This window comes from Equus asinus, chromosome 1 (genome assembly GCF_041296235.1).
Source record: "Equus asinus isolate D_3611 breed Donkey chromosome 1, EquAss-T2T_v2, whole genome shotgun sequence".
NCBI lineage: Eukaryota > Metazoa > Chordata > Mammalia > Perissodactyla > Equidae > Equus > Equus asinus.
The window spans coordinates 150,632,266-150,654,254 of record NC_091790.1 but is presented as its reverse complement, the minus strand read 5'-3'; the positions used below and the strand labels follow the sequence as shown (position 1 = coordinate 150,654,254).

Here is a 21,989-nt window from a genome sequence, read left to right as displayed (position 1 = left end):
ACATAGATACAGTCTGAAGGGAGACACAGCAATTTTTAGTCAGTATGAGCTAAACCACATATAAGCAATGAAATCTGGACAGTTCAAAGCCGAGAACCAGATGGAGAGACTGGAAATAGATCCAATTACCACGGAGCAGGCAGTCAAAACTACAAACTTGAAATGGATCTCTTAGCCATCAGAAAAGCAGATGGGCAAAATAAAAACCCAGAAGGAAGTAGATTATTCAGTGGGAACACCACAGGAAGACCAACTAGGCAACAGGTCTTGGTTCCTGAGCAAAGAATCTGAGTAGTAGGTAGGTTCACCTTTCACTTAACCCAAAAGCTTTTAAGTATTGTATGTTTGTCATTTTTCAGAGGTGTAAATCAGCCCACAAGTTGGCTAATTTGAGTTTTCAGAAAAAGTTGGAGCACTTGGTATAACAGGAAGTGAGAAGGTCAAGAGTAAGGCAGTTTCACACAAGAGTAAACATATAACTGCCAAGGTTTCTCCCTTTCTCTGATGTTTAAATAGTCATTCAGTGGATGTACAGAGAGTATATTAGTTACATACTTGTCTTTTCCTTTTTTTAAGTTGAAGAGTCAAATAGAGAAATAAAACTGTCACCCCATTCTAATCACTGGCATTTGTCCCTTATGAGTGTGAGAGATAAAATTTGAAATAGGAGAGAACTTCAACATCCTCTCAAAAATATAGTTGCTTTGGAGATCCACACCTGATTAGAAGGAAGAAGGATGTGTAAAACTTCAGTCCTGCAAAAGTAACAATAAATCACTGAATAAACCCAAAAAGTACACTTTTCTTTAAATCATTGAAGAACTTTGGACACAAAGAAATTTTTAAAAGAATTAAACTCCAGAGAAACAAGCCCTTCTAACCTGTATTGGATTTTAAACACAATGCCTAGCATATAATCAAATATTACAAGACATGCAAAGAAGCAAAATAATAAGACTCACAATCAAGTGAAAAATAAGGTAATAGAAACATACAAGTGACTCAAATATTAGAATTATCAGATAAAGATTTTTAAATAATTGTGATAGACATGCTGAATCTATAGGAAAGGATGGTGAAGATAAGGAGAATTTCAAAAGAGACCAAGAAGCTGTAAAAAAGAACCAAAGGAGAAATGAAAAATTATTTTAATGGGATTAATGGCAGCTTGGACACAACAGAAGACAAGAACAATGAACTTAAAAACAGGTCAATAGAAATTATCCAAATAGAAGTACAGAGAAGAAAAAAAGACTAAAGAAAATGAACAGACACTCAATGTCCAGTGGGACAGTGTGAAGTGATCAAATAAATATCTAATTGGACTCTAAGACAGAGAATGTAGAAAATGCGGTAGAATAAAGTATTTAAAGTTCTCCAAATTTTATAAAAAGCAGCAAGCCAGTGACATAGAAAGCTCAGTGAACTCCAAGCAGGATAAAAACAGAGAAAACCATACCTAATCACAAAACTACCGAAAAACAAAGATAAAAAGTGTTGAAGGCAGAGAGAAAAAAGATGCATTAAATCAATAAATAAAGAGTCATTAATAAGAATAACAGCTGATTTCTAATCAAAAAAAGGAAAAAAGATATCACTGGAAGTATATCTTTACAGTATGAAATAACTATCAACATAGAAGTCTATATCAAATGATAACATCATTCAAAGATTAAAGGAAAGAAAAACATTTTCTTATAAACAAAAGACGATAGAATCTGTTGTCAGTAGAACTGCAATACAAGGAATGTTGAAGGAAATTCTTCAGACTGAAAGGAAATGATACCAGATGGAAGCCTGGATCTGCCCAAATGAATACAGAACACTAGAAAGATTAAATATGTGCTCAAACATAAAAGATATTTAATAAATTATCTTTATATTATATATGTATACACATATTCTCTCTCTTTCTTACACACACACACACACACACACGAACATACACATTTTGAACTTACTTAAAAACTTTCAACTATTAAAGCAAAAATAATGATAATTTATTGTGGAGATCTATAATATGTGTAAAAGTAAAATACATGACAAAATAATACAGAGGCTAGGAGGAGACAAAGAGAATTACAGTTACATCTCAATAAATGTAAAATGATTCAAGACATACAAAGCACATTTTCTGACTCCAGTAGAATTAAATTATAAATCAATTAGAGAAAGATATCTGGAAAAATCTCCAAATAGTCAGACACTAAGTGATATACTTCTAAATAACTCGTGTCAAAGAAGTCAAATGGGAAATTAGTATTTTGAACATAATGAAATGAAAACATAACATGCTAAAATTTACAGGCTACAGCTAAAGCAGTATTTAGAAAGAAATTTATAATAGTTAATAATACTGCTTTGAATACTGGAAATTTGCTTAGAAAGTAGATTTCAGGTGCTTTCACTATAAAAAAAGAAAACAATGGCAACTATGTGAGGAAATGGATATGTTAACTAGCTTCACTGCAGTAATCATTTCACTCTGTATATGTATATCAAATCATCATGTTGTACACCTTAAAAATATACAATTATTATGAAAAATAATAATAAAGAGGGGCCAGCCTGGTGGCACAGTGGCTAAGTTCCTGTGCCCCACTTCAGCAGCCTGGGGTTTGCAGGTTCAGATCCCAGGTGTGGACCCATATACCACTCATCAAGCCATGCTGTGGCAGAGTCCCACATACAAAATAGAGGAAGATTGGCACAAATGTTAGCTCAGCAACAATCTGTCTCAAGCAAAAAGAGGAAGACTGGCAACAGTTGTTAGCTCAAGGACAATCTTCCACAACAAAATCATAATAATAATAAAGGAATTTATAGCATTAAATGTCTATATTAGAAAAAAGAAGTCTCAAGTCTATGACCTCAGCTTCTACCTTAAAGAACTAGAAAAAGAAGAAATAAATAAAACCCAATGTAAGCAGAAAAAAGAAAACAATAAAGATCAAATCAGAGAAATAGAAAACAGAAAAAAATAAAGAATATGAATGAAACCAAAGGCTGGCTCTTTGAAAAGATCAATAAAATTGATAAATTTTTAGCCAGGCTGATCAGAAACAAAAGAAAGAAGACACAAATTATCACTATCAGGAATGAGAGAAGTGATAAAACTGCAGATTCTACAGATAAAACAGTAATTACTTTGGAAAACAGTTTGTCATTTTCTTATACACCTACACATATACTTAACCTACAACATAGTTATTTCTTTCGTAGGCATTTACCCATGAGAAATAAAAACATATGTCCAAAAACAGACTTGGAAAAGTACCTTCATAGTAGCTTTATTCATAATTGTCCCAAACTGGAATGAATCAACAAATTACACAATATTCACAAAATAGAAGACCACTTAGCAGTAAAAGTTAAGCTAAACAATACATGCAACAGCATGAACATATCTTAAAAACATATTAAGTGAAAGAAGCCACATAAAAAAGTCTACATACTGTATACTGCCATATATATGCATATAATTAATATATACTATATAATATATAATATAAAAAGCATATATATAATTTTTTCATAATAGGAAAAATTAGGTGATTATAAGAAAAATCAGATCAGTGTTTGCCTGTGCTGGAGAGCAACTACCAAGGGGCACGAGGGAACTTCCTGTGGTAATTTAAATATTATATAACTTGTGGTGGTAGCCAGGTATAGACATTTGTCAAAAGACATAATACCCTTGAAAATCTGTATGTTCTACTCAATGTAAATTATATCTTGATTAAAAGATAAATTATCTATTTTTGAAAACTCTCAAGTGATTACTAAACAGCTTATAGCCATATATAATCAGAACATGAAAGAAGGAATATACTTTGAATTTTGAGTAACTGTTTGTCATAGGCAGAAGTCCCCCAAAAGATGTCCAAGTCCTAATCCTCAGAATCTGCGGATGTTACCTTAAATGACAAAAGAGACTTTGCAGATATTATTATGATCAAAGACCTTGAGATGGAAAAGATATCCAGCATTATACAGACGGTCTTGTTCAAATCATCTGCATTCTTAAAAGGTGAGACGTATTCTCAGCTGTGGTCAGAGAGAGATGCAATGATGGAAAAAGGTCACAAAAATGACAACTTGAGAAGAGTTCTACACCCTCTTGCTGGTTCTGAGATGAAGGGGCTATGAGCAAAGAATAGAGAGAGGCCTCTAGGAGCTAAGAGCAACCCCTAGCTAATAGCTAGTTAGAAAACGGGGAACTCATGGTCTCCTACAACCAGGAGGAAATGAATTCTGCCAACACCTGATTATGCTAGAGAACTGCACAGGGCTCACTGGGCTAACGTCAAGGCGTCAGCAGGGTGAAATAACACTATACAGTTCTTCTGACCTCCAGGACTGAGAATAATAATTTTGTGTTGTCTTAAGCCACTAAATTTGTGGTAACTGGTTATAGCAGAAATAGAAAACTAATACACTGGTATATTGAATGGGCTGAATTAGGAATGGTATAAAAAGAAAATAGCATTATTTTTCTCCCAGCACTAACCTTTCTTTAGTTTTTATCTGATACAGTCCACAGCTTTTCAGATTGCTTTCAGCTATGGGAACAGTCTCATCTTTAGATATTAAAATGTCCAGTTCAGTCTAATTAAACTCTTTAATGTCACATCTCATTTACAGCTTTCCCCCACTGACCTGATGGCACACTGAATTAGGGATGAGCAGTGGGCAAATGTGGTATGTATATTTGTGTGTGCTGGGGGAGGAGGCTATATAATTTATAGTTTATATTTTTTCCTTTCTTGTTCCACCACCTTCATGCCTAGCTTATGGATCTTCCAGCTCTGGAGAGTGGGAAGAATAAAAAGGATAAAGACTTCAGATTAGTAGCGCAACTTGGAGATCCCTCTTGGTTCTTCTAATGCCCTCTGTTGTGGCAGAATTACAAACGTTATTATCTCTCTTTCAATGGAAACATTCACAAGTTCCTCAGAGACACTGTCAGTGACCTCCAGTCTGCAAAGTTCACTGATGTGGGCAACGCACTCACTGGCTGACCTTACAAGCCCTCATCATCTCCTTCACATATTTTGAGTCTTATTCTACCAGGGGGATTTTGCCCTAAAAGGTAGACCTCTTCAGTGAGATCCTTTCAAAATGATTCAAATCTGGCTTCCATGCAAAGTGTCTACTGGCCCACAAGGGGAAAAACCCTTGCCTTACCAACAGTGTCGTTTTTGCTACAGCTGCTCACTCCTCTCTCTTCAACTCGTCCACATGGCAGTTTAAGCCAGCTCTCCTATTTGCATTCTCCAGGTGACAAGCTTGGGCATTCCTCTCTTTACACAGCTCCCAAACTCCTGATACATACCTCAGGCACTCTAGTGAACTCCTTTGTGCCCCATCCCGGTAGTAGTCTAGAGTGATTCTACAAATTTCTGTAACTTAACATGCATCAAGCTATCACTGAAAAGCCACTCTTCCCATCTGCAGACATGAGTAATTTCCTGTCTCTTATACATTTGACTTAGGTTGGGGGAAAGCATAGAAGGGAACAGAACAGAATAGCCAAAATACTTTAATTCCTTCTGAAGCATCTTCCATCAATCACATGTCTATTATCTAGTCTTTTGTTATATAAACTGGATTAGGTAAAGCAATTTCAGGCCTATTTGACAATCTTTTAATGAATTCATTCAGGAGGTGTCTATCATATTTAACTAACATCCATCATCCTCAGCTTGGGCCCTTGGTCAAAATTGGAGTGAACACAAATATTCCATTCCATACCTTATTTGATATACCATTTTATGATGGACAACAGTATAATATTTTAAGAAAGGCCAAATTGGTGGCAAAATGTATCTGAAATGGCAATACAGCTTTCTTTATCTATTAACTGGTAGATAAATAATGTAAGTGCTATCCTTATTCTCTAAGGTAACAGAAACACACTCTTAGATTTTAATGCTATCTACATATGCATATATATGTATATGCTGTATAATTGTGTATGTGTGTGTGTGTGTACACCCCATTATCTGGCTCTTGATTGTCTCTCTAAAATCATCTCTTGCTAGTCTCTCTGCAGATAACTCCAGACACACGGGGCTTCTTGCAGTACCTTAAACATGTCAAGACTTATGTACTCTACCCTATAAGAGAGATTCTGTATTTGCTTTTTCCCTTGTATGGACTATTCTTTCCCCAATTCTCTACATGATTCTGCCCTTATTTCATTCACCTCAAATCTCTCCCTATCAGTAAGGCTTTCCTGATAATGTAAGCTAACAGAGCTAGGCCTCTCCCTGTGCCCTCTAATTCTCTTTCATGCTTTATTTTTTTTCCATAATACATATTTTGATCTGAAAATAGACTCAATACATATTCGTTTTATAAATGAATAATTAATAATTGAAATTAGCAAGGATACTTTCAATCTGATGCAGGTGACATCACAAACTATCATCACAAGGCTGCATTAAATTTTAGTCTTGCTAATATATATTTTAAACAATTTTGAATCAGTAAAACCCACTATTAGACACATGGTAAGCAAAAGCAGAATATCAAAGTCAAAAAGAAGACATTAAAAGTAATCAGACAGTGGGGTCTGGCCCCGTGGCAGAGTGGTTAAGTTCTCGCGCTCCGCTTCAGCAGCCCTGGGCACAGACATGGCACCGCTCACCAAGCCATGCTGAGGTGGCATCCTACATGCCACAACTAGAAGGACCCACAACTAAAAATACACAACTATGTATTGGGGGCGCTTTGGGAAGAAAAAGGAAAAATCTTTAAAAAAAAAAGTAATCAAAGAGAAAAAACAATATCTACAAGAAATAACAATTAGATTGGTAACAGATATTTTCCATATTAAAATTAGAAGCCAGAAAAGCATGGAGGAACTTCAAAGTGCTGAAAGAAACTGTCAACTTTGAACTGTGTACTCAGCAGAACTCTTTTGAGAATGAAGTCAAAAAGATATCATAGATAAACGAAAACTGAGAAACTATCAGTAAAGAAACTTGTAAAAAATGTATTGGAAGAAAGAAAACAATCAAAGAATGGAGGTTTCAAATACAAAGATAAATGGTGACTAGGAAAATGATAAATAAGTGGGCAAGAATAAAGAAACACTGATGGTTTAAAATGGTATAATAATGTCTCATTGGTGTTATTATTATTTTTTTAAAAAAGCTAAAGCTAAAGCACTGAACTGTAATAGCATATAAGTTAGGGCATAATTGCTTTTAAAATATTCTAAAGTTCTTGAGTTGTCAATGAGGAGAACAAACAGAGTGATTAACTTTAGAATTGATTAAATAGGTTGAATTTTAAAAGGTAATTACTAAAATAATACAAATAATGTGCACATTTTTAAAAAGAACTAGAGGTAACAGAGAATGAGAAAAAAATTGCAACTGAAAACAGAGCAAGGGGTGAGTGAAGGGAAGGGGACACACAAATAGAAGGAAAAGAAAAAAACAAAACATGATGAGAGAAATCCATTTGTGTACACTACCAATCATAATAAACACAAGTGAAGTGAACTCCCAGTTAAAATATATAGTCAGATAAGAAAACAAAATCCATCCATGAGCCATTTATAGGAGATAGACCTAGTATATAACAAAGAGAAAGTGTGCAAGCAAAGGGATGGTAAACAATGAACTAGGCAGATACTAGAAAATAAAAAAAAGTTAGTAACGCTATATTAATATCAAACAAATATAACTGAGGACAAAAATATTTACTTGAGATAATTATTAAATACTAATAAAAGGTTTAACAAGGATATAACAATCAAATTTGTCTATATGTAATAACAGAGGTTCATTATAAGGTGACATTTTATATCCATGAGATTGTCAAACATTTAAAAATCTGAAAACGCCAAACAAAGACGAAAGTGAAGAGCACTGGAAATTCTTACTTGCTGCTGCTGGGGTTTGAAATTGGCAAATGACTTAGGTATTTGTTCTCTATGCGTAGTCTTTTTTTGTTGCTCAATTCCTCCATTACTGCCTTCTTTTAAGATAAATAGATATTCTCCAGCGTATCATTTTAATTTCCTTGTCATTTCTTTCCATATATTTTTGAATTATTTTCTTGCAAGTTGTGCAGTAGATTGTAATTAACCTCTTAACTTTTAACAATCTAGTTCAGACGTGAACCAAATTTCAATAGTATCCAAAAACTTCGTTCTGCTGTTACATAGCTCTATTCCATTGTGCTGTTAATTTCATACAAATTACATGTTTATACACTGTGTCCTCATCAACACAGATTTATAGTTACTGTTTTATGAAGTTGACTTTTAAATCTGAGAGGAGAAAGAGCTACAAACAGAAAATACACTTATACTATCATTTATATTTATTTATGTAGTTATTTTTACTGGTGCTTTTTATTTCTTCATGTGGATACATGTGTTTCTTTGCATGTCTCATAATTTTATATTGAAAGCTGGGTATATTAAATAATATAATATGGCAATTATAGAAATTAGATTTTTACCTCTCCCCAGGGTTTGTTGTTGTTTTGTTTAGTGACTTTTCTGAATTAATTCTATAAAGCCTGTATTCTATGTTGAGTGTGGCACTGATGTCTTTGCTTGGTTAATTTAGTGGTCTGTTAATGATATGATAGAGACTTCCTTAAAAGCCTGGAACCAACAGTCCCCAGCCTTTGTCAAGAGGTCCTGTGTGTGCTGGACACACTGACTACTCAGCCAGGCAGCTGACAAATCCACCTTGGCCTTCACTTCCTGTTTGAGCAGAGCCTCAAAGTCAGCTTGAGAGAAGAGCTTAGGGCCTTCTCAGGTTTTTCCTGAGTGTGAATATAGCCCTGAATATGCACACAGCCCTATCATGCATGTGGCCCTCTAGATTCTTAGGAACTCTAATGAGACTTTTCACAACCCTATGTACCTCTCATTCCCCAGTTTTTCCTTTGAAGCTTTCGGTTAGTCTATTGTTTTCTCCACTGTTATACACCACTTCAGGCAGCCATGAAGTTAATCAACTGCCTTTAATGCGTTTCAACAAATGCTTCTGGGGAAAAGGCTTTTCACATCAAGCGAACTCCAAGTCAGGTCAAACAAACACAGCCTTGCAAGTGGGGTCTTCTACTGAAGCACCAGACAGGCTAAATAACGACAATTCTCTGAGAATGGGGCTTTGAAGAAGCTCCAACCCCATCCTGCCTCCTCTGGAGACTGCCAACTTACTGGTTTTCACTGAGAATGCAGGTTGTTATTTGTTAAGGCTACTGGGGAGCTGGAAAGGGTAAGATGAGAATAGGGTGAATTAAAACACCGTCAAGTTCACTGTTCTTACCAAGACTCAGCCAGTTTTGGTTAAATACGTACTTCCTGAGTTGTTGCAAGCTTTTGGTTAATTTCCAGAGTTCTTAAAAATTTAATCCTGCAAATTTTGCCAGTTTGTCATTGATTTTATGGAGAAAAGAATTTTCAGAAGTTTAAGCTGCCATTTTTGCTGATGTCATTGTGGCAAAATGACTTTAGAATTCTACTTTGCATTATTTAGTGAAATTTATTATTTATTATTTAATGGCTAGGAGCTTGCCATTATGCCATATTGGAAACAGCAAGCATGTTCAAGAAAGTTCCTAGCAGCATTCTTCAAAAAAGCAAAAACCTGGAAACAACTAAAATGTCCAAAAGAAGAGCAAATAAACAAATTATGATGAACAAGGGAATACTTTACAGCAATGAAAATGAATGAATCACAGCTACATAAATTCATAAGGAAAAGTCCTCATAACATGATTTTAAGTGGGAGTAAAGAAATCTGAGGAATAATATATTCAATAAGCTTACATTTTTATAAAGGTCACAAACATAGCATTAAAACTATTTTAAAAAGGGAAAGGAATAATTTTAAAAATACAATAGACTAATGATTACTCCTGTGTCAAAAAGATAGGAATGAGATAAATACTGAGAGGACTTTCATAGTGTTAGCAAAGTAGTATTTCTTAAGTTGAATGAAAGACTCATAGGTGTTTATTTTATTATTGTGCTTCGTAAGTTATTAACATAACTTTTTGGGGGTTTTTTTGTATGTACCTGTATTAAAGGTTTTATAGAAATAAAACGGAAAGGATCTAGACCATTTGAAAGAGATCACTTTAACCATTTTTTTCTTACATACTCGTGCTGCCTCTACAAGAAATCCCTCACTGAGCAGTTGAAAGAGAAGAGAGAATTGTGAGACTTACAGGCTTTGCCATTTATTAAACTGTCTGTAGGGTCTTAAAAAGTTACTCGATGTCTCTTAGCTGGTATCCCACTGGTGGTACTTACTTCAAAGGCCTTTGTGAGATAATAGCAAATTACATGTAAACTGCCTAGTCTACAGTAGACACTCAATGAATAGCAGGTATTATTATCAACATAACATCAATAACCATTCAAACATTAAAGAAACCCATGCATCATTCAGATAATCAGGTGAGGGGTTTTTTTTGACAAAAATTTCCAGATAGCTAAAGGAATTTTTACCTTTTTACAGTGACGTTATAGCATTGCCAACATAGCATCAAAATGAATCCTTATAGTAAAGCTTGATAAATGTTAAACTATTTTTCTGGATTTGCTGAGGTATAATTGACAAATAAAAATTGTATATACTTGAGGTGTACAACATGATAGTTTGCATCATTTTTCAACCAAGTACTGAACCATTTATAACTTGGAAAAATAATGCTCATCTTTTAGAGATATTTCTATTTCCAGACATACTTTCTTAAATGTCCTAGAAAGCAAAAAAACCATTTTGAGATATCTATTCTTCCAATTACAGTTTCCAATACACCAAACATTTCAGTATTTTCAGAATATTTGTGTTCCTTTGTACTAGAATCTGAGAAATAGCCAATTTGGGCATCTATAGATTAGAGAAATTTCCATGTATGGGTTTTTTTTTTAAATCTTGTTAAAAACCTGAAAAGCTTGAAAGTTCCCATAATTTCCACTGAACTCCACTAAGTATGTCCATTCTGTGCCAAAAATACACCAATTTACTGCTGTAGTTTGCTGCGTGTGGTCTATTTAAGCATCAACATGAGACCCACTCCCTGTGCCTGGTTCGTTCTTCTAATTCCTTCAACCCATCAGTATCCCTAAGGTGAAGAAAGGACAGAACTTGTCAAAAGTTGAAGGAGTGGTCATGATCAAGTCCAGCATCAAGCAAATGTTCTAGGTAATCAAATTTGTCTTTGGCATTTTCCCTTTTTTGTACACATTTCTTATCTCCAAGGTCCCCATCCTCTATGAGTTCAGTGACCTCTTTCCAGCTGTCTCCCACCTCTCAGTGCAGCACTCTTCCAGGACCAACCTATATGAAATAAAGTTCTTAATTCTTCTCTATTTTTCCAAGTAAAATTAGTGCGGTCTCAGAAAATGTAGCATTATAATATGCCATTGTTGTTTCATTAAGTTATTGATTTACTGGGAGAATGGAGTAGAACATGTAAGAAGTGAATGCAGATGTAGAAAATGAAAGACGAAACACTAAAACACTAAAGTTTTCTCTTTACATCTTTTATCAGAGGATAACTTACTAGTGACCTCAAATAAGCTTCCCTATTTTCTTCCTAGATCTGAATGAAAATCTCCACAGCCATGAGCGTTAATGCTCCTGGCCGGCAGGTGAACCAGCCCTGTCATATTGGAGTCTGGGACAAGTAGATAGACCCTAAGTAACATTTTTCATTAGCTAGAGGTCCTTAAACATGGCTCTACCTCAGCTCTTCACTGTGGCCACAAACCATTTGTAACTGCTGCCTTTCCCACATGGCATTCCCGTAGCCTTCTCCAAATTATTAGCAACCAACGGGTTCAGTCTCTTACCCTGTCAGCACTGGTGCCTTTGTGATGGTCCTGCCTGTCTTGGACTTTCACTTTGGGCTTAACAATCAGAAAGATAAACTGCCTGCAAAATCTGGAATATTCACCAAAGTAAACTGAAATTAGTTTTGGAATATCTGCTATTTATATGCTGTAGTATGTATAATTGAGAATCAGATCAACTTTTCATTTGCAAATAGCTCTGAATGTCAGCACCAGTGCAGAACAAGAACCTGAGGCCAAGAGAAGTTAAATGATTTGCCACAAATGACACAGCATTTAAGTGCCAGAGCCTGGACCAAGATTTCTTGATTCTTAGGCTGGCACTTTCTTTTCTATTCTTCTCTTTTATTTTATAACCACACCTGCTATTTCTCAACCAAAGGGGAAAAAGCATTTGTATGAATTCTTGTTCTTAACATAAAGAGTCAATGTTGGTACAGCTGGTGGTCAGCATGACCATACTATATGTTGTTGACACTTTGTTTGTAATTGGCTATTTTAAATAACTACCTCCCAAAAAGTAGAATTAGGTTTCTGTTCAACACTCCTCATACATACATGTGGCAGTTCTGCACACTGTGAGGCTAATAGCGATGATGATTTTGAGCATTATATGTGGGTATTCTACTTGAGAATATTTCTGAATTATTGATTAAACTTCTGAAAATCAAAACAATTAGAAATTATAAATGCTAACATAATCATTTTTCTTTGTTATCAAGTGAGTCTGTACCAGCCTAAACTTTTAAAAATTACAATATTGTAGTCTGGCTGTTATCTGTCTGTGTTATAAATCCTTTTGAAAATAAGACCCTCAAATATTCTTCTAAAATGTCAATATATTCCAATGCTACAAGTGACATACCCACACAGGAAGAATTATTCCTAAAGTGCCACTGGGAGACAGCCAAAACCTCTCCATAAGGCTGATTCCTTTCCTCTTTTCAATAGCTTGTTACCAAAGGTAAAGACTGAGTAGTAAGCACCATGTTAATGGCCCCATAAAACCCTCTAAGATGAGCAATAAATGTCCTGCTGCTGATCATGTCAATTGCACATAAGGCATATAAATATGCACATGTATATATATACATATATGTATATACATATGTATGTATATATATATATTTTAATACAGCTCACCTCATCAAAACTATATTTCTGTAGGTTCTGACTTCTTAAAAAGTAAAAGCAAAGACTTCTGGGACAAACAATGCACTGTAAAGTGCACATTCCTACTGTGCATTTTTAATCACAAGTGGAACAGTCAGGTGTAACTGAATAAAAATTCATTAGACAAAGAAAAATAATCCTAATTAGATTTTATTTTAGATTAACAAAACTCACGGCGCTTATGTTTTTGGTCACAATATATTTCCCTTAAGCCCCACAACTGATAAAAATACCAAATCAATCACTGCCCAGATTTCGTTATGAAGTGTGTGAACTAGTGCATTAAAAAGCTATGTTAGCACCAACAAAGTTTATTGGGGCAACTGCATTTAAGACGCACATGGCATACCTTTAAATAGCTCTGTTAAAATACCAAATAAAATGTCAACATCTGTCCGGTCTCTGGCTTTTATAAATTGTTTAGACTGGGAAACCTTGGGGTTTGGACATTGTTCTTTTCATATGATGCAGAAAAGAAGAGACCATAAAAAGAAAAGAACAATAAAGCATAGCTCATTTTTGAAGTTCTTTCATGGAAAAACATACTCTGGATCATTACCCTTCTAATCAACAATTTCCTTCTTCCTCCCAATCCTTCCCGTCTGGTATTTACCTTTCTCCCCTGCCCCCCATCTCTCTGGGTGGTATTCTGAGCTTATACATAGTACTCAGTAATCATATTTTTTAAATCACTTCAAAAGAGAACCCCAGGAGGGCATGACAGATATGAATATGCTAAGGGTGTTTTTAACCTGGACCATAGCTTTACTCACTATTTCTATGCTCTTAAATACACACCAGAGTGCCCTGAGTACGAGTTTCCCCAAAGAGAGGAAGGCCCTGCAAGCAGGATCAGCTACTACCTACCTACAGTCTAGTTATTATCACACCTTAGCGGCCATCTCCTTGCCCTCTTCCTCTCGCCCTTTTCTTTTTATTACTACACCACACTCCCCACAATTCCCAAACAACAACATCTCTGTTTCAGCTTCTTCTCTGGATTTCCCACACTTAATGCAACCCAGACCTCACCTTCAGCTCTCCTGAGGCCACTCTGGAAGCCAGCTCGATGACACAGCCAACAGCCATGCGTGCAGCACCGGACGAGTGCAGCTCATTCCAAATGGTGTCACTGTCCACCTGAGCAAACAGTAAGCAGAGCCCGAAGAAGGAGGGAGGAAGAAAGAGAAAGAGAAGGAATAGATGAAGGAGAGAGGGAGGGGGAGGGGAGTTGGGGTGAGGGGAAGAGAGAAAGAAAGCAAATCTGTGAGGAAGAGCTGGCAGGGTAACAGCCTGTGTACAATAACATTAGTCTTCCGTCTTGGCCAGCTGAAAAGGCCTTCTGGACACAGCTTTGCTTATACTTTTTCTCTACACTGACTTCTCCAATGGAAACACATTCCTGCCATGCCTCACTGCCATTCCCTGTTTAGATTTCTCATTACAAACAGCATTACATAGGCCGGATCTGGTGTAGTTACAGGCCTGCTAGAAACCAGGCCCCAGTAGTAGATAGACTAAAAGCTAAGAGCACTTAGCTATACATAAAAATCGGATTTGCAAGTGCTAGAGGGGGAAAATTCAAATACCTTTCTGGCTGCAGGTTTACAGGGAGCCAAAGACAATTATTAGGCAGGTAACAGTAGCAGTCAGCGAGTAGGAAGGAGCAACCACAGTTCAGGTTCTCTAAATAAATGGAAGGAGTGTGTGGTCCTCACATTTAAAACATTAACACCAGTCAATTGCAAGGAGGAATTTGATTTTCAAAGTAGAAGTTTAAAATTTCTAACATTTAGTACAGTTTGGCAGCAGGTCTTCATGCAAACTGGTATAATTCAAATTGGATAGGCCATTAAAATACATGTTTGCTTCTATACTAGAGAGCATCATTATCAAAACAAAGCATGAACCAATAATTTGAATTTACCCTTATAAAATGCTGTTTACTCTTTTTCACGCATGCAATGAGAGAATACAGACAAGGACAAGAAAAGTTCAGTGGTTTACAATTATCACATATGTTGCATATTTTTATGTATAAAATATTTAATAATAGAAAAAAGGTAATATTATCAAATGGTAGAAGTCTTTAATTTTAGATCATTTAAATTACTTGAAGCACCAGGCAATGCAATAAAAAGTTTGTGACTGTACAAATATCAAGACTTCCCAAAGGGGTCAAAGAGGGGAAATCTTTAAAATAAAGATTTGCTTTAAAAAAGGAAGAATGAAATTAAAGAGTCCTAATGACACGTAACAATACAATAAATAACAGCAATATATATTCACAATGCACTATGCAGTATCCCAAGAATTTTCAGACACCTTTGCTTGAGATCCTTACCAACTTAAACGCTATCAAGAACAATGAATAAGTAAATAATAAATGAGAACAATAAATAACAAATAAATAGCAAGTTAATATCCTCTCGACAACAGCATAATGTTGAATTATAAAGGTGAAGAGAGAAGTTTCTGGAATCAAACTCTCCGGTTGAAATTATGGCTTCACCACTAAAACCTGAATGACATTGAGTAATTAATTAATTAACATCTCTGTGCTTTGGTTCCCTTACCTGTGAAATGGCAACTTTTTAAAGTACCATCTGCATATGATTTTAGTAAGGATTAAATGAGTAATAAGTAAAAGTTAGCTACTGCTATGTTGGCTACTCTTATGCCCATTTTGTAATTCCTAGCACATAGTAGAGGCCTAATAAGTGTTTACTGAATGAGCACACTGTGGCTTAGAGAGGCCACTCAGATGGTCTGAGAGCCCTCAGCACATGTCTTTCTACCACACTCCTGAAATAATCCTTGCTTTCTAAGAACATTCAGCCCACATCATAGTCAACACCATCATGGTCAACACTATCAGCTAAAAAGTGAAGGAATCATCAAATGGACACTGGAACCTAATCATTCGACCTCTAAATTGAAATTTTTATTTCTTACTGAGCCAATATAATTATTTGAGCTTCATATGGATATATCCTCGAGGAAGATGGTTGCTTAAGTTAAAAAATAAAAACCAACATTTACATTGTGTTGCATAGTTTTCAACCATTACAGAGCTACACATGCCATTGAAAGTCCTCATTAACCAGATTTAAAATCATTGGGAAGGCAAGCAAACATAAAATACATCAATAAATACCAAAAGACTTAATGGGTGACTCATAACTACATACAATTCCAAATCCCTTTTTACTTGACTTTGAACTATACTGCAAACTTACTTTCTTTTTTTTTCTTAAAAAAAAGCAGTAGAAAATTTCCTTACAAAAAGTTATAAATACTACATTTTACTAGAAAAATATTCCAACAGCTGAGAACAATGTATCTTTAACCATAATACTAAGGGGCATTAGATAGCCACAAATAACATTGTCTGACATCCACCTGCCTGTCCATATTGTTCTATCTTCCTGAAGGTATTCTTGTAAAGATAATACTTTGTGTCTGTGCCATCAATTTTGGTGTATAAACCTTTAATAGCAAGATACTTATTTTTTTAATTCAGCTAATACTTTTCGGGTACCATCTATGTAATAGGTGCTAAGAGTTACAGTATGGGGGGTTACTTTTATAATAAGGATAAGGTTATTGACTGAAAGAGTGTTGGGCACATAGATGCTCAATGAATGCTTGAGGTTTTGACCACATCCAAAGTTTAGGCTTATCTCTAAACAGGTTCTCTTTAGGAAGCTATAGAATTTATCATCTATTTATTTACTTATATTTAAGCATAAAAAATATTTATCTAAATACCACTTCAACCTATGTTTTATGTACACTTAGTTTGTACCTAAATGGTAATAATGGTCATGTTTTGTGGATATAATCTATTCATAAATGCGTAATTTTTTAAATTTATGAACAGGTTTGTCTTAGTTCGAGCTGCCATAACAAAATGCCACAGCTTGGGTGGCTTGAACAACAGAAATTTATTTCTCACAGTTTTGGAGGCTGAGAAGTCCAAGATCAAGGTGCAGCCAATTTGGTTTCTGGTTGAAATTCTGATTCAATTCTCTTCCTGGCTTGTAGACAGCTGCCTTCTCACTATATCCTCACATGGCTTTTCCTCAGTGAGTGCACGTGGAGAGAAAGGCAGATCTATCTCTCCTCCTCTTCTTATAAGGCCACCAATCCTATCAAATTAGGCCCCATTCTTATAATCTTATTTAACCTGAATTACCTCGTAAAAGCCCTATCAAATTCAATCACATCAGGGGTTAGGGCTTCAATGTATGAATTTGGTGGGGGGGGTGGGGAGGGCATAATTCAGTCCCCAGCAAGGTTATATCCCAAAAGCTTGTTTAGATGTCAATTTATATTTTTCCCAAGACATTGTGTTCCAAATGGTGTTTCAGGGCCATTACCTACCAAAATTAGCTACCCCAAACTACCCAGATGTATTTGCCATATTATGGTTTTAATAAGAGCTCCAACAGTAAAAAAAGGATGCGTGGCTCAACAACTCTCCATACGATAATCCCTGTCACTAGAAGAGACTCCCATGTCCACTTTCTGCCGTTCTCAATGGCAAAAAGTATTTCTCTGTCATGTCCCTCTTACTGGTTGGAGACATTGGGAAAAGCCTTTCCCTATATTAGTGATGGCGTCAAGAAGGTCACCTCCATATAAGAGCTCTGATTTCAACTGCTGAAAGACTTCCTGACAGTAGGAAAAAACTCTAGTTAAAAGAGGATGGTTGACTCTATCAGTTGAGAGTAGTTCCTGGCATGGAATCGGACACTGAGAGGCTTAAAAGAAAGGGAAAAGAGCTAGAAGAATTCGAGTTAGATGATATACGTAAACAGGATTAAGGAGCTAAGGTGGCAATAATAATGGTGGAAGTAGAGACCAGAAGGGCTTAGAACTGTAAGAAGACAGGTCTCTAGCATTTGGAAGCTGAAGGTAGAGAGATTAGGAGAGTGGCACAGAGCTGACTCTGGATATGGAAAATAATGTAAATTGTAATAGATTAGTCCCGGACAGGGGAAAGAAATGGCAGTGGAGCAGAAAGCAATCTTGTTGACTATACTAGTTAGTTACTAAGATCTTGCTAAAGTTGTTAAGACATGCAAGGCAAATTCTTAAAACTAGAACAAATATAATTTTTCAAAAATCAATGGGCATTTTTTTCTTTCCATACACCAATGAACTTCTCCTTGGTCTGTCCACCGATTCATTCTTTTGCCTGATAAGTGTCTGTGTGTGCATGTGTAGACGTGCATGCACACACCTATTAGGGGGCAGTGGTACATGAACTGAAAGGGAAATTAGAATTGATATAAAAGAAATGTAAGGAAATTGACATTCAAAATAGGATTTTGCATAAATACACATAAAAATTCAAATTTTGTGGTGAAAGAGGATTTTTTTCCAAATTTCTTTACGTATCAAGAACTAAACCCAGTGATCTCAGATTATAGTCCTGTGTTGGTGATAGCACCAATACAATGCTATCACTGCTTCTCTGAATGATAGTTCAAAGAAGAAACGTTTTCTACCTATGACAACCAGGCATAGGGTTTGCAGATCTAGACTACAGATAGGATATGATGAGAGAAAGACAAAGCCAAAAGTTATCCCTCTGGTCTTGAAAGATTGGAGAAAGGCAAACCAAAGAGACGCAACAGAAGCAGGGGAAGCAGAGTGTTAAGCGAGCAAATCCCAGGAAGAGGGAAATGTCATAGGTAAATTGACAAAATAATGTCAGTCTGTCTTTTTTTTTCCTTCTTCTTCTCCCCAAAGCCCCCCAATACATAGTTGCATATTCTAGTTGTAGGTCCTTCTGGCTGTGCTACGTGGGACGCTGCCTCAGCCCGGCCTGATGAGCAGTGCCACGTCCACACACAGGATCCGAACCAACAAAACCCTGGGCCTCCAAAGCACAGAGCACGAATTTAACCACTCAGCCATGGGGCCAGCTGGAGTAAGTCTTTATTCTTATTTACATTTGGGTCTTTTGCAGCCCGTGTCTACACTTAACTATAGGCATCACATAAAAAAGTCTGTGGAGTAGTGTGAAAAGTAAATGGATGGTCAGAATGAAGCATTCCTAAGATGCTCTCGGGTCCTGTGTAATATGAGTGGAAGCCTCAAGTTCCCACCATCCTCTAAGGTTATGCTAATGGAAAGTCTCTGAAATGGACTAACTATGGTAGGGGCCAAATGGAGTCCATAGTGGAGGCTCAGGGGGACCCCAGCACCAAAGAGCTGAGGTGAGGCTGCTGGAGCCTGGGAGTCCCACCAAGCTCCATCTTGCAGTGAAACCAGAAATCAGGAGAATATCAGCTGCTGACTTCAGCTTCAAATGCTGGGAGATTAGGAACAATCAGGTGAATCAGGGAGGTTGCCACGAAAACCTAAATATTCAGAGGACAGCATGAATACCCAAGGACACTACCAGGCTTCTATCCCTCCCTCAAATACCCAAATGCCATCTTGGGAGAGGAAGCTGAAAGACTGAACACTTACCTAAAGAGACTGTATCCAATAATAAGCTGCTCTTGAAGAGACAGAATTTTAAAACTGAAAGGAAGCTATTCAAACTTGAAGAGACTGACATTATTAATTGGAGATCAGTGTAATTAGGGGGAAAAAGAAAGAGCATGTTTATCACACATATGAGTGAGCATGGGTAATTCTGTCTCCCATTTTCAAGGTCAAGAATTTGCTCTGCCGGATGACAGGAAAAAAAATCTAGCCAGGATTCTGGGCAGAAGTTCCAAAGAATATGCTGCATACATGGCTAGTGGTATATAATTGTATTTTAGAATTAATGTGGCAATAAGCAATTTACTGCCCCCCTCAGAATTCATATGGAATGTTTACCAAGCTTTTGCTTATGTACTATTCTAAAAAAATAGTATGCTTTCAACTATGAAATATTTCTGACAATGTAACTAATGTACAAAACATGAAGGCAGCTTTACTAGTCTGCTGAGTAACATGTCCACAGAGGCCCTGTTTTATTGCCAGAACTAAAATTTATCAATCTTGAAATACTCTTCCAAAAGTTCAACTCACTTTATAAATATGAAGGAGGGTCTGAATCCAATATGTGTCCAAAACTGAGGTTTGGAAATGTTAGGTGAGGCTGTCCCACAAAAAAATGTCTTTCTGTGTGAGGAACCAACAAACATGGTGAGATAGGGTGGAAATATGCTTTTGCGTAGAGAATTATACAAGCTTGGCCCATAAAGAAGATTGAGTCATCAGAAGAGGAGGCACAAATCTGAAGACAGTACAGAGTCTGGCACGGACATCCTCCTAGCCTGTCCTCCCAGAGACCTGTTCTATTTAGTAAGTTAGAAAGGGGTAAAGAGATAGAGAAGGCTGTAAGTAAAAACTGGAATAGGCAATACACTTTAAATACTGTAAGAAGAAAAAAACAAAAACAATATGAGATTGAAGTAAAACATTTTGGCATCAATTTGAAAAATTATAACGTTAAAAGAGGGAGAGTAGGACCAGCTGGTGGCATAGTGGTTAAGTTCATGCACTCCACTTCGGTGACCCAGGGTTCACAGGTTCGGGTCCTGGGCTTGGAACTAGCACCGCTCATCAAAGCTATGCTGTGGTGGGATCCTACATAAAACAGAGGAAGATTGGAACAGATGTTAGCTCAGGGCCAATTTTCCTTACCAAAGAGAAAAAAAGAGGCAGAGTGACACACTTTCCACTTTGTTGTGGATCTCAGAAAATCCAGAGCAACTGGCAATGTGAAAACCCCAGAATAATCACCAGTGGCAGCAGGACTCATCAATTTTAAAAAGGAAAAAAAAGGGAAAGAAAAGAACAGTAAACATGGGGAAAAATTCTGGTAATTCATAAGCATATAGAAATTAGTCATCCTAGTCATTGTCTGAGGTTCCTAAAATAATTAGGAAGACTCTCTCCACGGAGACATTGAGGAACTGTAATAGGAGGGAGTGTAAGGGCCAAAAAAGCACTAGTTACAGGTCTATTTATAAAAACTTAGCTACTAGATAATACTATCCAAATCTGAAAGAAGAACATTATGTTGTAATCTCTCTTACTAGCAGTGAAAGAAAATAAGGAGCAGTGCTGAATCAAACATGACATGGAATATGAATGGTAGAAATGTGATTCATTCACTTGGAATTATAGCAGAATGCAACTCAGGAAATATATAGAGAAAGTAATAGAAAACTAATATGGACATTTCAGGTTTTCAGTTTTATTGTTATATATTCCCCTACTCTATAAAGTTCTGGTCTTTAACATACATATAAGTAATAATGACAATAATAGTTATCATCTCATAATTATAGAGTACATATTAAGATCCAGGCACTGTGCAAAGCTCTGTGTCTATATTAACTCATACAATTCTTACAACAATCATTGACATAGATGCTATTATTAAGCAGTTCAGCATATGAAATTCAGAGGTTATTTAGCCAGTAACTAGTGAAGATGGAATGAGAACCCAGAAAAACAGAGTATGAGTTCTAAACCCAAATGGATTTTTATGCTAGTAAAATCAAAATCTAAAAACTAAATAAATAATACAATGATTTTAAAAAACAGATTCTAATCATATTTGTAGAATCAAAGATTTTCCTAATGAAATAAATCAGCTAAGACCTACACGAATGTTTTACCTTTAAAGGTTTCGAACTTCTACAACGTAAGATTGCTAAAATAGTCAAAAAATGCAAATGCTACAAGTGTTATCTGGAATAGTTGGGCTTTTCCTGAGTGTTGTAACTTGTTTGCCATTATTCTAAAGCAGTGGTTCTCAGTGGGGTGGTTTTGTCCCCCAGGGGCCATTCGGCAATTTCTGGAGACATTTTTGGTTGTCAAGACTGAGGGACAGGTGTGTTTCTGGCTTCTGTTCGGGAGAAGCCAGGAATGCTGCTAAATATCTTAGAGTGCAACAGAACAGTATAACAAACAGTCATCTGGTCCAAAATGTCACTAATGGCAAGGTTGAGAAATC

General features: G+C 36.2%; 1 protein-coding gene across 27 annotated transcripts in view; it reads right to left on the bottom strand.

Annotated features, from left to right (window-relative positions):
- HDAC9 (histone deacetylase 9) overlaps positions 1-21,989 on the bottom strand; it is an 866,113-nt gene that overhangs the window by 183,596 nt on the left and 660,528 nt on the right. For 26 of the 27 annotated variants that reach the window (XR_011503369.1, XM_070509723.1, XM_070509733.1 and 23 more), the window contains one exon: positions 14,045-14,152. The exons of the other annotated variant lie outside the window; for it this stretch is intronic. Coding sequence is in view for 25 of the 26 variants with exons in the window: in XM_070509723.1 (XP_070365824.1) it covers positions 14,045-14,152 (108 nt within the window). In the remaining variant the exon portion in view is untranslated. The remainder of the gene's footprint in view (positions 1-14,044; positions 14,153-21,989) is intronic. 27 annotated transcript variants of the gene reach the window in all.